This window comes from Dysidea avara, chromosome 1, assembly GCF_963678975.1.
Source record: "Dysidea avara chromosome 1, odDysAvar1.4, whole genome shotgun sequence".
NCBI classification, from domain to species: domain Eukaryota; kingdom Metazoa; phylum Porifera; class Demospongiae; order Dictyoceratida; family Dysideidae; genus Dysidea; species Dysidea avara.
Genome location: NC_089272.1, coordinates 40,033,166 through 40,049,630, shown reverse-complemented (window position 1 = coordinate 40,049,630; position 16,465 = coordinate 40,033,166). Strand labels below are relative to the sequence as shown.

At 36.9% G+C, this 16,465-nt stretch overlaps 1 protein-coding gene across 1 annotated transcript in view; it reads left to right on the top strand.

Annotated features, from left to right (window-relative positions):
• LOC136264330 (receptor-type tyrosine-protein phosphatase H-like) overlaps positions 1–8,827 on the top strand; it is a 49,956-nt gene extending 41,129 nt beyond the window's left edge. Inside the window, exons 6-8 of the mRNA XM_066059047.1 lie at positions 5,084–5,166; positions 7,647–7,878; positions 8,187–8,827. Coding sequence (XP_065915119.1) covers positions 5,084–5,166; positions 7,647–7,878; positions 8,187–8,497 — 626 coding nt within the window. The 3' untranslated portion in view covers positions 8,498–8,827. The remainder of the gene's footprint in view (positions 1–5,083; positions 5,167–7,646; positions 7,879–8,186) is intronic.
• Positions 8,828–16,465: the final 7,638 nt, after the last annotated feature.

Genomic DNA, 16,465 nt, shown 5'->3' with positions numbered 1-16,465 from the left:
TAATGTTCATATTTAATAAAGTACCTTACAAATCTTGCACATTTTTGGGTAAATAATATCAAGAAAAATTATTTCCATTACTTTTTTGGCAATGCAATTAAAAAACTAAATTTTGATACAAATGGCATCTCAAAGTTCAGGTTTTGTGCCAAAATGTGTACCAGGACAACAAATAGCACATAATAGAGAAGATACTTGTCATTTTCTTGTTATCTAAGCATTATATATTAAATAATGTAAATTATTTATTAAAAAAGAGTTATTATTTATTTACAAAAATGTACATATGTATAAATCATGTACAGCAAACATATATAACCTAATTTTTTATACTTATTATATTGTTATAATTTTGATACAAACGGCATCCCATTGGGAATAGTAAAGAAATCAAGCCTGTAGCATTAGCCATGGTTGAGTTAATGGTTATGCTTGGCTGAAGGCATCGGTCACTCAGTGAGCAGTTATTACAGGTGTCAGTTAGTGAAAAAAATTAGTTAAACTAAAAACTCTATAATTCCATAGAAACTTGTTTGAAGCATTTGGGATCATTCTGGAGGCATGTTATACCTAACCAATTCTGCCAAGCACTTGTGGTATGTTCATAACCTGTACTATACAGTATTACTCAAATCAACCATGTGCTTAAAAACACTCAGCAAAAGCTATCTGCTAATTAGATAGTAGAATAATTTCTGTAAAGCAAGAAGAATAATGCCATACAGACCATGTAGCAGTTATGCAGTTAAGACTTATTCAATTAGAAGTGATTCGAGTTGGCCTCATCTTTTCATTGTACATATACTGTATCATAAATCAGAAAGTGTTCACTTGAGCAAACTTTTTTTGAAGAATTTTGCTAAATGAACTCCACAGCTCTCTCTACCTACACAGTTTCTGCTTACAAAAATTACACCATGTGGTTGTGAATGAGATCCATTCAATAATGCAGCCACTTTCTATATTATTCATGCAACAGACTCAGCTGTTTTATTTTGTTTTGATTTTTGATAATCACTGAAGGGATTAAGCTGGAGTATTTAGTATGAAACACAAGGTGTTACAGGTTATTCCTATGCACAAGATATTTATATACTGTAGTCTCATTCATTCATCAGTCTAGTCTCCGTATATGCTCTATGGTATTACTACAGTAGTACACTGTAACCCTGTAGTAAAGGTCATAAAAGTTTGGATTTTGCTGCCCATAAATATCACCCAAAAATTAAACCAGTTTATCGTTTTCATTTCATGCTAGCATGTGCAGTGTTGGTTAGGTATAATCAAACCAAAAAAATTTAATACTTTCAACAAATCTTAATGGAATTTAAAATATTTTCAATTTACGTATATAACTGAATTGTTTTACTAACTGACTGAGTGCTCAAGACTAGCTGATTGACTGCTTGACTGAATAGCTGATGCCTTACTAGACTACAAATAATGTTATGTGCTTGATTTCTTCACTGGTCGCTATCACTTAGGCCCAAGATGTGCCTTTTGTCCTACCACAGCAGCTACAATGAATACATCATGGAGGTACCTTTGTTCTCCTTTGTTCTTGTGCATAGTATATAATGGCTTTCTTCTTCCGCTGATTATCAAGTTTATGACAGAAATTGTTCATAATTTCCATTGTGACTAGATGTATTGCAAAGATATTTCTTGTGTTGTCCTTCATTTGTTGAGGTATGGAATGGGTGAACATACTGTAGCTGAAAATGAAGTGGAATTGCTTTCCAGTTTGCTTTCGGTATCAAGACACATGATAGTGTGTCGTGCGGCCCAAGAAGCCGGCGCGCCACACCGTGAGTATATTAACAGGAAGAAAGAAAACGCAATTTTCACACCTATGTAGCTCTGTGATCCCTTATCCAATTGGAACCAAATTAGCTAGAGACGTGCCGCCCAGTTCGGGGAGTCTACATACGAAATTTGAAGAAAATCGGTCCAGCCATTTTCGAGATACGAGCGAACAAAATTTCGTTTTAATTTCTTTGTTTTTTCTTCTTCATCTTCTTCATTTCGCACACTTCGCAAAATTCGCCATAAAACACGAATGCGTGCTCGGATTAAGCTGAAATTTGGCACACTTAAAGGGCTCATTAAGGCGGATCTCCGTACCAACTTTGGTAGGAATCTGATGAACATTCACGGAGTTATGACCGATTATTTGCGTAAAATAAGGCCGAAGGTCTGTCACGCCTACAGGGTAAACCCCTTGGAGGAATCAGTTGAAAATTGATATGTAGATGGAGCAACCATCGTAGGAGTGCCTTTTTGTAGTTTGAAAGGAATCGGGATAAAGACCATGGAGATATGACACAAAACCCAACCTGTGTCAAAATTACGCGATCGATTTTTGTGAATAAAAAAACTATTAGTTTTCGTGTCTACCAGGCAAACCGCTTAGAGCAACGAGCTGAAAATAAGTATGTAACTGGAATAATCATCATAGAAAGTTCTTGCAGTAGTACAGAAGAATCGGAGTACAAATCACTGAGTTATGATTCGAAAGGCAACTACGTGCAGCAAATGCGAGATCGAGATACTCTAATAGAACAGTCACCCTAATAAAGCATTCAGCTGAATGCATAATTTACACAGTTATATTACATTGCAAGTTATTCTGTAGGGAATTCAGCTACAAACAAGTCACCCTGTAGTCAGATCAGCTAGAAGAAGGTACCTAATAGAGAGTTCAGCTACAAAGAAGCCATCATGTAGAGAGTTCAGCTCAAATAAATCACCCTGTAGAGAATTCAGCTACAAACAAATTGCCCTGTAGAGAGATCAGCTAGAAGAAGTTACCTTGTAAAGAGTTCAGTTACAAAGAAACAATCATGCAAAGAGTTTAGCTGCAAACAAATCACCCAGTAGAAAGTTCCGCTATGAACAGATCACACTGTAGAGAGTTCAGTTAGAAACAAGTCATCCTGTAGAGAGACCAGCTAGAAGAAGTTACCTTGTAGAGAGTTCAGTTACAAAGAAACAATCATGCAAAGAGTTTAGCTGCAAACAAATTACCCAGTAGAAAGTTCCGCTATGAACAGATAACACTGTAGAGAGTTCAGTTAGAAACAAGTCATCCTGTAGATAGATCAGCTAGAAGAAGTCACTTTGTAGAGAGTTCAGCTACAAAGAAACCACCATGTAAGAGAGTTCAGATGCAAACAAATCACCTGTAGAGGGTTCAGCTAGGAACAAGTCACCCTGTACAGAGATCAGCTAGAAACAAGTCACCCTGTAGAAAGTTCAGCTAGAAGAAGTTACATTGTAGAGAGTTCAGCTACAAAGAAACTACCATGTAGAGAGTTCAGCTGCAAACAAATCGCCCTGTAGAGAATTCAGCTACAAACAAATCACCCTGTAGAAAGATCAGCTAGAAGAAGTTACCTTGTAGAGAGTTCAGCTACAAACAAATCACCCTGTAGAGAGTTCAGCTAGAAACAAGTCACCCTGTAGAGAGATCAGCTAGAATAAGTTACATTGTAGAGAGTTCAGCTACAAAGAAACTACCATGTAGAGAGTTCAGCTACAAACAAGTCACCCTGTAGAGAGTTCAGCTAGAAGAAGTTACATTGTAGAGAGTTCAGCTACAAAGAAACTACCATGTAGAGAGTTCAGCTGCAAACAAATTGCCCTGTAGAGACAAACAAATCACCCTGTAGAAAGATCAGCTAGAAGAAGTTACCTTGTAGAGAGTTCAGCTACAAACAAATCACCCTGTAGAGAGTTCAGCTAGAAACAAGTCACCCTGTAGAGAGTTCAGCTAGAAGAAGTTACATTGTAGAGAGTTCAGCTACAAAGAAACTACCATGTAGAGAGTTCAGCTGCAAACAAATTTCCCTGTAGAGACAAACAATTCACCCTGTAGAAAGATCAGCTAGAAGAAGTTACCTTGTAGAGAGTTCAGCTACAAACAAATCACCCTGTAGAGAGTTCAGCTAGAAACAACTCACCCTGTAGAGAGTTCAGCTAGAAACAAATCACCCTGTAGAGAGTTCAGCTAGAAACAAGCCACCCATAGAGAGTTCAGCTAGAAGAAGTTACATTGTAGAAAGTTCAGCAGTTTAGCTGCAAACAAATCGCCCTGTAGAGAATTCAGCTACAAACAAATCACCCTGTAGAAAGATCAGCTAGAAGAAATTACCTTGTAGAGAGTTCAGCTACAAACAAATCACCCTGTAGAGAGTTCAGCTACAAACAAGTCATCCGGTAGAGAGATCAGCTAGAAGGATCACCTTGCAGAGAGGTCAGCTACAAAGAAATCACCCTGCTTCATCTATTCTTCTTTCTGTAGTAAAGAAAAAATGACAGGTTAAAAAGCCCTAAAGCCGGCCATGGGCTGGCTTTGGGGTATACAAATACAAAAAGAAGTGAAATCTAATCCAAAACAGCCAAGCTGTAAAAAAAGAGTGCGGCCCTGAGAAAGGCTATGGTGAAAAATGATGTGAAATCCAAGGTGGCGGCCAAGAAATGGCTGTGATGGTAGGTTAATGGTAAAAATTTTAATAACAACAATTCAGGTGAATTTGGTGCCGCTTGGTCTTGGCACAAAATTCACCTGAATTGTCGTTATTAAAATTGTTACCATTAACCTACCATCACAGCCATTTCTTGGCCGCCACCTTGGATTTCACATCTTTTTTCACCATAGCCTTTCTCAGGGCCGCACTCTTTTTTTACAGCTTGGCTGTTTTGGATTAGATTTAATAGTCAGGGCACACATTCAGATGTGAAGTTTGTTTATGATAATCATTCTTTCCTTTGATACAGTGTTAACCAATGACAATATGTTACAAAAAAGTAAACAAACAAATGTAAGGAAAATTAGGAATTTTATGTTCAAATAGAGGTCATAGAAATACTGTAAGAAGTATTGAAACAAGGAAAGTCACCTACACTTGCAGCTATGTATACAGCCCCTACTTTGTTCATGGCTATACAATTGACTAGCTATAAAACTGAAGTAGTAGTTAAATGTCCACCACATGTATACATAGTACATACTGTAGCTGTGAGTGTAGGTATAGGTGACTTCCCTTGTTTCATTAACCCTTACTTGAATTTTATGTATTAGTTCCACCAATGGTTATTGGAGTAACTCCATCTTCAATTACCACCACAAGACAACAAGTGGAAGACATCACAATCAGCTGGATGGTATGTGTGTGATAACTTGTGTGTTATGTATCTTATACTTGTGGTGTTCTCAACAACTAGTGTCCCTATTTCGCCAAAGATTACAGACTTCAAATGGGGAGATCAATTTAGTATTAATTATGTATTGTGTATTTCCTGTGACTATGGCCAGCTGCAGTATGAGGAAGCTTCATTCAATCCTTCCAACCATTTCTTGATATACTCTTTGCTCTCCCTCTTACCTCACCATTGCTCATATGCTTGTATTACAGATACAGTTCTTCTTAATATTAGTACGTCTATACCAATTGCCAGCTTACTATGGACTTAATTAAACACACTAGGTTGGCTACATTTATGGTGAAGTTTTCAAATTTGTAGCTTAAGCCTTCCCTCATAGGCAGCTCCAGGATTTTTGGTGACTAGTTTCATCAAGAGCATAGCTAAAATTTTGGTGAAGACCAAGAAAAACAAAAACGATAACTACCTGCTGAGAATAACTCCCTCTACTAGCTATATATTAATCCAGCTCCAAGGGGTAGGAACGATTTTCAGAATAGGAGGGCCAAATATAGCCATAACCAGTTAACCATAAATTGATCCACACCCATGCAGACACACACAGGTCCCATTTTTACAGCTCCTCTGTACCCAGTTCATACGTGCGTTTATATAAAGGTGTTGTGGGGTGTGTTATCACTAGCTAATAGCCCTACACCTATACTGCATAGCTATCTCTTCACTCCCTATCCTGCTAATAGCTGCTATGCTCCTCTACACCTACTGCATGTGCTCGATGCATGTATATATCATGTGAGAAATCATGTTCACGTGAAGGTCTTCTCTTTATGCTACTTCACACGACAAGGATTACAACATTAATAGTTGTTATCCGAAAAGTGAAACATTGTTACCTTTAAGGAACTACAAACTGGGATGTCTGCTCAAGCAGGAGTTCTCAAACTGAGTGTAGATCACGTGAATACCACACTGCATTCATGGTTGGCCATTTTCAGCATCCTTATATGTTTCTCTTTAGACTACTTAATAAATCTACTTCACTAAAGTCTTCATAATTTCTGGTTATAAACCGTCGGTATTCAACAACTCCCATACACTCGCGCACTACAGTGAGACTGCCCTTAGATCTGTTACCAACCTCAATTTGAGTTAAATCTTTTCCACATCATATAATACCACGGATGGGGCACTCTTTCTACTGTTTAAACTTCTCACTTCACAGGATCCAAGAAATATTTGAACAGATATCACATGCAAAGCATAACAGAAATAAAGTTGTGGCACTTTTCAAGTTGTGTTTAATATGAGGTTTAATGAATGGCTTGACAGTTGTGGTGGGCTGGTGATGCCACACCGTGATGCCACACCCCAGAGAGTGATTTTGCATGATGTTTGTTGTATGGCTTCTCGTATGGAGGTATGTATTTCTGTGTGTGTGTGTGCGTGTGCATGTGCGTGTGTGCGTGCATGCGTGTGTGTAGCTTTGGCTATTTTGCCCAAAAAGTGGGCATGCTTTTGAAAATAGTGTGGGGGCCCGGCCTCCCTGGCCCCCCCGGTTCCTACGCTCTTGATATAGCTATATACACATATATAAAAATCCTTGTTTATAGCTACATAGCTTGCTACACTTCTGCTCTGAATACTGTGACTGCTTTATTAGAGTGATTGACTGCTCTATTAGAGTATCTGGATCTGAAAGTGACCAGTTTCCAGAAACCTCAGAAACCCCCTGGAGCTGCCCCTGTCCCTAGCTATAATGCTATATTTAATTTTAAAATCACTTATCTCCAATTCTGTTCATGCATGAACATTGACGGATTTGCAAAACTTGATTTTGATTTTGCGTGGTTCATACATTGTAGCAATCTCTTGTATGTTATCTACTGAATATTTGAAGTAATTTGAATAAAGCATGCATAAATTTTCAAAGCATGAGAATAGAAGAGATTTTCTTAAACAGTATAAAGAAAAATGGGGAACTTGATAATTATATCTTGGAGATGGCTGTGTGGATAAGACACAATTTGCAACAGCCCCACCTTGAAGATATTTTCACAGAGAAAATGGTTTCTTATCATATAAGTTACAGATGCATGAAATATCAACCCTTGTGTAATGCACACTTGTGTGCTGTGTGTCTGCACTACATAGTTTTTGTTGGCTGTACAACACTATTGTGTGTCTTAATGTATCAACATATATTTGACTGGATTTGTAAAAAGGGGTCTTCCACACACATCCAATATGCCAACTTTGACAATTCATAACTTCAGTTCCAAAAACACTACTGACCTGACATTTGGTCAGTGGTGAGCACCAACATAGAGTAATAGATGGCAAACTTTCAGGTTTACATCTTACTTGCATACTAAGTTATGGTCTTCCAAGTTCATAGAATTGGATGTGTGTGAAAGACCCCTTTTCGCAAATCCGGTCACATATATAGTATACATAAGTATATTATCCTATATTTTATACAGGTACCATTGATACTGAATCCATGTACCACATCCTTGATCAGTAGTTATGAAGTGCAGATTGACTACACTAACAATGATGGCCGCTCTACTGACAGTAGAAGTATTCCTGGTACTATTTCTTCAATACTAATGTCAGATTACTTTCCTGGACATCCATTGTCCAACACCACTTACAATATTTCTGTTATTGCAGTTAATGAAGGTGGTCGTGGCATTGCTAATACTCCAACATGTATGTGTAGACTACTAGTTATGTATTTGTAAGTGCTATTATATTTAGAGTACAGATATTTACACTCAGTTTACTGTGCATACATGCAAATCTTGTAGCTATACTTTTTAAGCTTTAGGTTTGTACAATGTTGAATATTACATATTTGTAGAGGTTTATCAGTAAGAACTGCATGGTGCTGCGGAAGACTACAGCCACAGCTACACAAAAGAACAGTTCAATGGGATTTACAGCTGCTATGTGTACTTTACTGTATCTGTATGTATGAATGTACAGTATGTAGTTACATAGTTCACACATGTACACAGGTGATTGTGGATCATCAGATGATGATGACCTCTCAACAGGAGCAGTAGTTGCTATTAGCATAGTGGTCACATTTATTATCACACTTGTTGTTACTGCTGTAATGACATACGTCATCACCAGAATGTATTACAAGGATCAACTTGAGAAAATTGGTAGAAGAAATAATAACAAGAATAGTGATACTCAAGATAACAGTCAATTTGTTCTAATGGGTCGAGATGTCAAAATGGATACTAATCCATCTTATGCTATTATGGACAAGGACACTATCAAAATGGATACTAACCCAGCTTATGCTGTTACTAAGTGACTGTATTAGTACATGATTGTAATTCTGCTGATACAATAAAACATAACTCATTGATTTTTTAGTTTATACTTTTGTACCTTGCGTCTTCCTTAGATTTGTCAAGTACATATTATGTGTACTTATAGAGCTTTCACATGTGTACGACTGTACATGAATTTTGCAGATTTACACATAAATTGTAGCTACATATTTGAATTCTTTGGTACGGTATAGGTTGTTTCGACTTCTGACAGATTATAGCAAAGTATTATTTTGGTACTTGTAATTGATTTTATAATAAAACAATTACCGTAATGGAGAATATTGTGACACAGCACAAGTGTGTTCTATACTTTTACATGATTGGTAACCGTAGTCTATCTACCACCATTCATTATAAACTGTAGCATATACTATCTACATCCTGTTGCATGCATGTTATTTGAATTTTATAGATATTTTTGTTCTCTATGGATCACCAGTGAAAGTTAAATAATTGTAAAGTTTGGCTTTTGATTTTAATTTTTAGGTATATGCCTACCTACTACCTTTACAGTTTACTTTATAAAGCTTTAGAACCAATAAATAAATTAATGTAATAGTAGCTGTTGTCTATTATACGATTGGTCCAGTCAGCAAGGTTCTCATGATATTGATATACTGTGTGTTAAGGGCCAAGGGTGGATTTAGGGGAGGGGTCCAAATTTTACTATGTACTAGCTAGAAAGATAGAAGCTAGGGTACTAAGAGTACAGGTGCAGTTGCATCTAAACCACACATGGGGAATGAAAACATGGAAAGAGTGAGAAGAGAAGAGCCAATCTCTTCTAGGAATCAACAGAGATGATCAAAGGGGTAAAACTGTTGCTAACACCGAAGTACTCTAATAGAACAGTCAACTACTCTGATAGAACATTCATCATTAAAATTCTTTAACTATACAGAGCAAACACCAACTTCTAGACCCCTTGAACTTCAGCTTTGAACTCAAGCCAGGCCATACTGCAGTATTATTTAATGCTGTTCCCTTTATATGAAAGCTAGTTACTACGTACTGCTATAAATTTTACCTACGTAGCTCACAATGCTTATTCAGGTAATTATTGCCAGATTTGATCTCAGAAAGCTAAATTTGCAAAATAATTATTTTCCTGTGAGGACATACCCTCAGATGCACTATACGTAGATAAAGCATGCTCCTCATGCTGAATGTGCTTACAGCACTACTAGTTGTATCAACTAGTTGCCATCTTTTTAGCCCCATGGCCACTTAGCTTAGCACCCCTCACAGCAAAACTCATGTATGGATACTAAATAATACTGACTGATGCTAACTCTGTATTAATTTTATTCAGTATTGCTCAATTTTGGGACCATTATTAAAATTCTGTTAAAATTTGCAATTTAATGGTCTACTACTACGACTAGTAATCTAGTTTTGCATCTGGCTAAGCTTTACTTGAAAAAAAGTGTTCCAAGACAGAGTGATACTGAGTAAAATTCAATAAATGTGACCGGGCCTGCGAAAACAGGGCATGTGGGCACAAATTACACCCCATCACTCTACAAGTCATATCTCAGTATTGGAAAAGTATATTTCCATTCTGTTACTTGCATCATGATGCCAATTACATGCGTACTAAGAGCTGAAAATTTCAATGCCATAGCATAATGGTACAAAATGTTATGAGTGATGAAAGTGTGAAAAAGTAGACAAAAATCATGTGCCCACATGCCCTATTATCACAGGCCCGGTCACAAATACGGAGTTAGTATCAGTCAGTATTTTTTAGTATCCATACATGAGTTTTACTGTGCCTCCCTCTACATCTGCCAATGCATGTAGCTATTGACTCCATGATCAGTTTATAATAATTTTTTATTGTGTATTTATTTACATAGACTGGTCACATGTTCAGTGATGTACTGATGAGGGCCTACCGGAAATGTAGCAAATGATTTGAATCTCACCAGTGGTTCAATCACTCCAATGTTTGACAGTAATGTAATGTGGTAAGCTATAGATGTTAGCTGTCGTATTACCTGCTTACTGTACCATGGGTATAAAGTGTGCATGCATGCAGATGTTTAGTTTGTGTGTCTGTGTATGCATATTCATTAATTACAGGGTGATTGTTCTATTAGAGTAGCTAATTGGTATTGCACATGCATTCAAGATAGTTGCTCATGTGCTTATCATTTGGTCTAGTGATATGTGATACTGTGGATACTAGTTACCTGAGACAACTGACTGCTCCAAATCTGTAGCATTATTGGGTGCTTCTGCTGTAAAATTTAAATACCATGAATCATTTGCATGCAATATGATTTGCTTTCACGAGTTGGATAAAATTGTATCATGATGGTTAATTTAATGCTATTAAATGTGTAACAATTGATATTTAAAAGTGTTTCAAGTTGTTACTAACTTTTAGGTAATACAACCACTCGTGGGACTTTTTGTTAACTCAACCACTAATGGGACCAAAAAAGAAAATGAAGTGTATGGTTATTAGTAAGATCATGGAGGTACACAGAGTGGATGTAGGATTTTCCAGGGGAAGGAGAGGGGTGGTAGGGGGTGCTAAGCTAGGGGGCTCTATAGTGGCGGCTAAGAAAAAGTGGCAACTGGTTAATACAACTAGTGACAGGGTGCAAAGCACACTCGCATGGGTCTGGAGGCATACTCCACAGGAAAATGTAGCTTTCTGAGATAGAAATCAATAAGAGTTGTGACTGAATAAGCATTGTGAGCCACATATACAGTAAGGGAAATCAATATTCTCTAGCAGTGGTAATACTAGAATAAGGCCAGCATTTATTAATTTCTTGTTTCCTGTCTCCAAAAGATAGTACAGTCTGTAGGTAAGATAGTACAGTCCACATAGGAGCAGCAAACTCTGCATTGCTAGCCAAAATGCCAGATGCTCACATACATACAAAATTTTGGTCGCTGGAGAAGCAACGTTTTTCAACGATATATCAGACCTCCTCCCAACGAAGTAGCAAAAATGTCCAAGATTATTGCAGCAGGTTATCAATGACACACTAGACACAACTTGATGTATAATATTCACTTCAGGACATGCATGCCATGACAGAGTCGGTCAATCCTTCGTTTTTTCTTGCAAAATAAAAATAATAAATAAACATTTTTCAGACATGTACATTACTCATATGCGCTAAGTGCTGTTCCTGCATGACAGAATGGCTACCTACACAAAGATCCAGATCCTTGGGTGAAAGGTTCCCCACCCTTGCGCATTGCGGGGCCCCTTTCTGTGGCTTAAAGGAAGGCCTTTGTTGTATGGAATGCCTCTAGGTACCAAATTCCTTCCCTGCCCAAGTATCGGCACACCTGGAAAAAAGAAAATATAAGACCTGGCAGGCATTTTGCCCCAAAATATTAGGACTGAAAAATATTTTAAATCCAACACGGCAACCGGGACCAGGTGCAGATACCAAACCACCACCACTAACATCAGTTGGTGGGAGGCGAAGAGCTTCGGTGCAATATTCCCTGGACAGGTCAAAGGTGAGTCAAGTATTCAACATTAAATGTAGTTTAAAAATACCTTTAAACAAAGTTAAGGTTGAAGATGATGACGGCGGCCCCAAATAATCATCCATAGACGCGAGACAATAATAGGAATAACAGTGCTTTAATAAGAGTACAGTACTAGCGCATGTGCAGTAGCACGTGGAGTCAGCGGTTTTGACAAGTGGCTGTCAAGTGTTACCCTAGGTTATATACCCAGTTTTTTTCCATGAATTTTGAGACAGCTTTTATTAAGCAAAAATAGAGTGTAAAGGACTATCTACATAAATATACAGCTGAACCTCTCTATTGCAGACATTTTGGCACTTTTAGCTACAATAAAGAGGATTTCCTCTTTCAGAGGTAAAAAATGTATTACCCAGACCTGTTAAGACCAAAAATTTGTCATTATGGAGGTGTTTTCTACTGTGTCCTTAGTTCGGGGAGTTTGTTAAGAGAGGTTCCACTGTACGTTAATATAATTGCCTTGCTACCAGAGCCTGCAGCTGACTGAACAGGTATACAGTATCTCCACAGGTACGTATATATCAAATGCTATAGTTTAAAGATGTTTCAAACAAATGATGCAATCTAATGGAGTATTGCAATCTTAAAATCAAATAGCAGTGAGAAATAACTTTTAGTACTGCATGATTACATTCACCATAAAACTTAGCAGCCAAAGATTTCACATAGATAGTTTTGGCATACTAGGTTAGGATTTAAAGAACACAGAATTGTGTTTTTTTATTTATTAGGTAATCAAAAGCATAGAATTTCAACTATGATGTTTGGCACAATTGGGCAAGATAGCTGTGCTGAAATCACATGCAAAGAAGAGTTCAACTAGCACAGTGATCATGGTAATTTTATCACTGTGTAGCAGAACTTTATACTTTGTTGACTGTTCTAGCTTTTCAAATTCCACATTCAATAAATCAGTCCTGCAAATATAATTAAGTTTGACCATGCAGCAATGATTAGTTTTCAGAAGAGCTTAGTTCTTTTCCTAGCTATTTTTATCTTTTTGTTATGATACGATTGTTGTATATATCATAAGCAAACATGTACTCTACTAGCTTTTCCTATAAGCAAATACAGGTTAAATTTCTGAGGGGGTAAACGTTTCTAGATCTGGGCCCCTCGGCTGGAAGTTGTACACTTCAGAGCAAGCTAATCTAAAGATTCTATCTGTCAAAATACGTACATGCTTGTGAGGAGGGTGTATATGGATTTCTCTGTGGGGCACAACACAGCCTAGGGATACTTGTGGTGGTGGTCTGGTAGATTATTACATGCTTTAAGTGATTGTGGTTCAAGTGAATGTAAAAAGCAGGGTGGAGATGTGCTTATATATCTTTGTGTTACAGGAGGCAATAGTACTGTGCGACTGCTCTAATAGAGTAATTGTAAATAACCCACAATAACATAGACATGTGTTGATAAATATTTAAATTTAATGACATAATTTGTAATATAATGACAATTATGACATATTTTATAATTTAATGTCACTTGAAATACTCTAGATTATTCTAAAGTTTCAAATTACTATTAAACACTAAAATTGCGAAAAAGCACATTTTTGAGCCTTGAATAGCTTCCCAGCAGGCATGCCTGAGGTGGATTCTATGGAACATTTTAATCTTATGTGATAAGGAACTCACAGAAAAAAATTATGCTTTTGTCAGTTGCATACACATTTTTTGCAAAGCCACCTAACTATGAGGGAATAAAAGATAAAATAATCATACACTACGATATCATACACTACGATAGTAGTGTATAGTAGGGACCACAAAGGAGTAGGCATGGCCCACAAAATAATATCACCCAAATAACAGCCTCAATTTCCCCTAATGATGATCAGGCAGTATTGGTTAGGTGAAACTAAGCTCAAACAAGCTTTCAGATCGACCCGAAACACTTTCAACAAGTTGCTACGGAATTTTAAAAATAATTTATTTAACAGAATTTTCTACTGACTGAGTAAGTAACTGACTGACTGACTGATGCCTTCAGACAAGTGTAACTCAATAACAGCTAAGGCTACAGGCTTGATTTTTTCACTGTTCGATGTCGCTTCATTCCGACAGGTGCCTTTTGGCATACCGCAGTACGTACAATGCATTCTTCATGGACTTACCAGTGTCCTCCTGTGTGTCCCTTTTACCTTTGCTGACAGCGAAAAGTGTCAATTTGGCAATAGCACATGAGGGGTTCCCTTCATGTCATGGAAATCGTCTATATTTTTCATAGCAGCTATTTGATAGCAGAGGTACTTGTCAAACAGTTCTTGATTCGTACTGTTGTGTATTGGGTTGAACATAGCCAACAACGGAGTGTAATAGATACTTCACTTTTCATACAATGATTGATATAACTGGGGCGCATGGCATCATTTCTTTCAGAATGCGTCTCGGTATGCAAAGGTGCTTTCGAACGGTTCTTGATTCGAAAATGCTGCTTAATGAGTTGAATATAGCTGATAACGAAATGTAATGGATACTTCACTTTTCAGATGATAATTGGGGTGTGCAGCACTATTTCAGATGCGGTATGCGTGGGTTCACCAGTCGTAATAATTATTTACAAAAAAGTTAACAAACAAGTACACAGAAAAATTGGGAATTTTCAACTAGAGTAGGGATCATAGCACATTGATAAAAAGTACTGAAAAAAGCTGGAGTAGTGCACAATATTAAAGCACAGTAAAACAATAAGAAGTGTTATATCCCTACTATGCTCAAGATACCATATATAATGGAAATGCACAGTAGGGATATTACACTTCTTATTGTTTTACTGTGATTTAATGTCATGCACTACTCCAGCTTGTTTAAGTACTTTTTATCGATGTGCTATGCTAGTTGAAAATTCCAAATTTTTCTGTGTACTTGTAACAATAATAACATTCCCCATTGGCTTCCAGCAAATATTACACAGAAACAATGACTTGTCAAATAATAAGCAAATTAAAATGCCATCAAATGAGTGAATGACAAGAGTGCATTCATTGCATGGGTCCACCAAATGTGTAATAGTGTAATAGTGCATCGGTCTAGATATCCTCTCTGCATGCAGTAACAGATCACCTCCAGATAATTCGCATCTTTAAGAATTGAAAGAACTGGTGTAGAGGAAATGTATTCTTAATAGTTTTAATTTTATATGGTGTAATGTTATGTAATTGTGGTAGCTGATTTACTATATATTCCTTGTGCATGCTTGTAATATTCAGATTATGTATGGCTTTGTATATTAACTATGTTGGTTAATCGTAACTGTAGCTCAGTTATTGTCCAAGAATTGGGTACGTAGTTTCAAAATGGTGAAGCTGTCACTGTTAGTAATAATTGTAAGCTTGTTAATATTTGATAGTCTTCACTCAGTATGGAGTACTGAAATGACTAACAAAAATACTGTTTTTGAGAAGGAACTACTAAATCACTCAGAATATTGTGTTTTCAATGATTCTGCTATCAGAAAGAAGGATGGTGATGGCTTGTTGATTATTATAAATGATACTGGAGTTTGGCTAGTAGCTACAGATGGCAGTGATTTATTTGTGTTTCCTATAAATGGATCAGATTGTGAAGAAGATGATGTCTACAATCCTAATATTGTTATATATGCTATACAGACCTCCATCTATAGTTTTACAATTTTGGTGGCAACTTGTACTATTGTTCTACACTTGTACTTCAAAGAATTACAAACTGTGTTCGGTATTCAAATCATTTTTTTCTGCTTCTTGTTTAGTACGGGCAATGTGATAACGTTTGTCCGCAACAGATACCAGTTTACTCATCAAGTCAATGACAGTGGTGAGGTGTGTGCTCTGCTTATCTATATGGAAGGGGTCTTCACTTTACTTTCTCAATTTACAAGGTTGACTATTTTGTTTCAATTTGCATACCTCATATACAAAGCTTATAGAGTAAGGTCAGGCAGATTAGAAAATAAATTAAAGTTGATATTGAAATACGTCATTTTTATTGTTTCAATGACTACTATCTATGCTGTGATATCCATAACTTGTGATTTAGCTGTGACCAGAGCTGCTTTTACTACAGAGAACGGATATTGTGAAACTAGATTTAGTGTAGATGCAGCAAGTGTTATACTATATTTTGTCCAATTAGCATCACTTCTTGTCATGCAAGTAGTAGTGTTTGTTGCCGGCATGGTACTGCATCGTTTGGTCAATAGAAGGTGTTGTGAATTCAAGTCAAATGATAAACGAGTTTCTCTTGCTCTGGGGTCAACTACTGGACTTAGCATATTCTTATTTCTCATTATCCATTTCGCAGATGGTGGAAATCATGGCATTGCTATGCTAAGTGACTCTATTGGAACATGTATACAAATGTCAATTCTGTTGATATTGTTTCTGACATCAATGAAAGTCAAAACTGCTGTCTTTTCACATAGCTCCTCTTAACACTGTA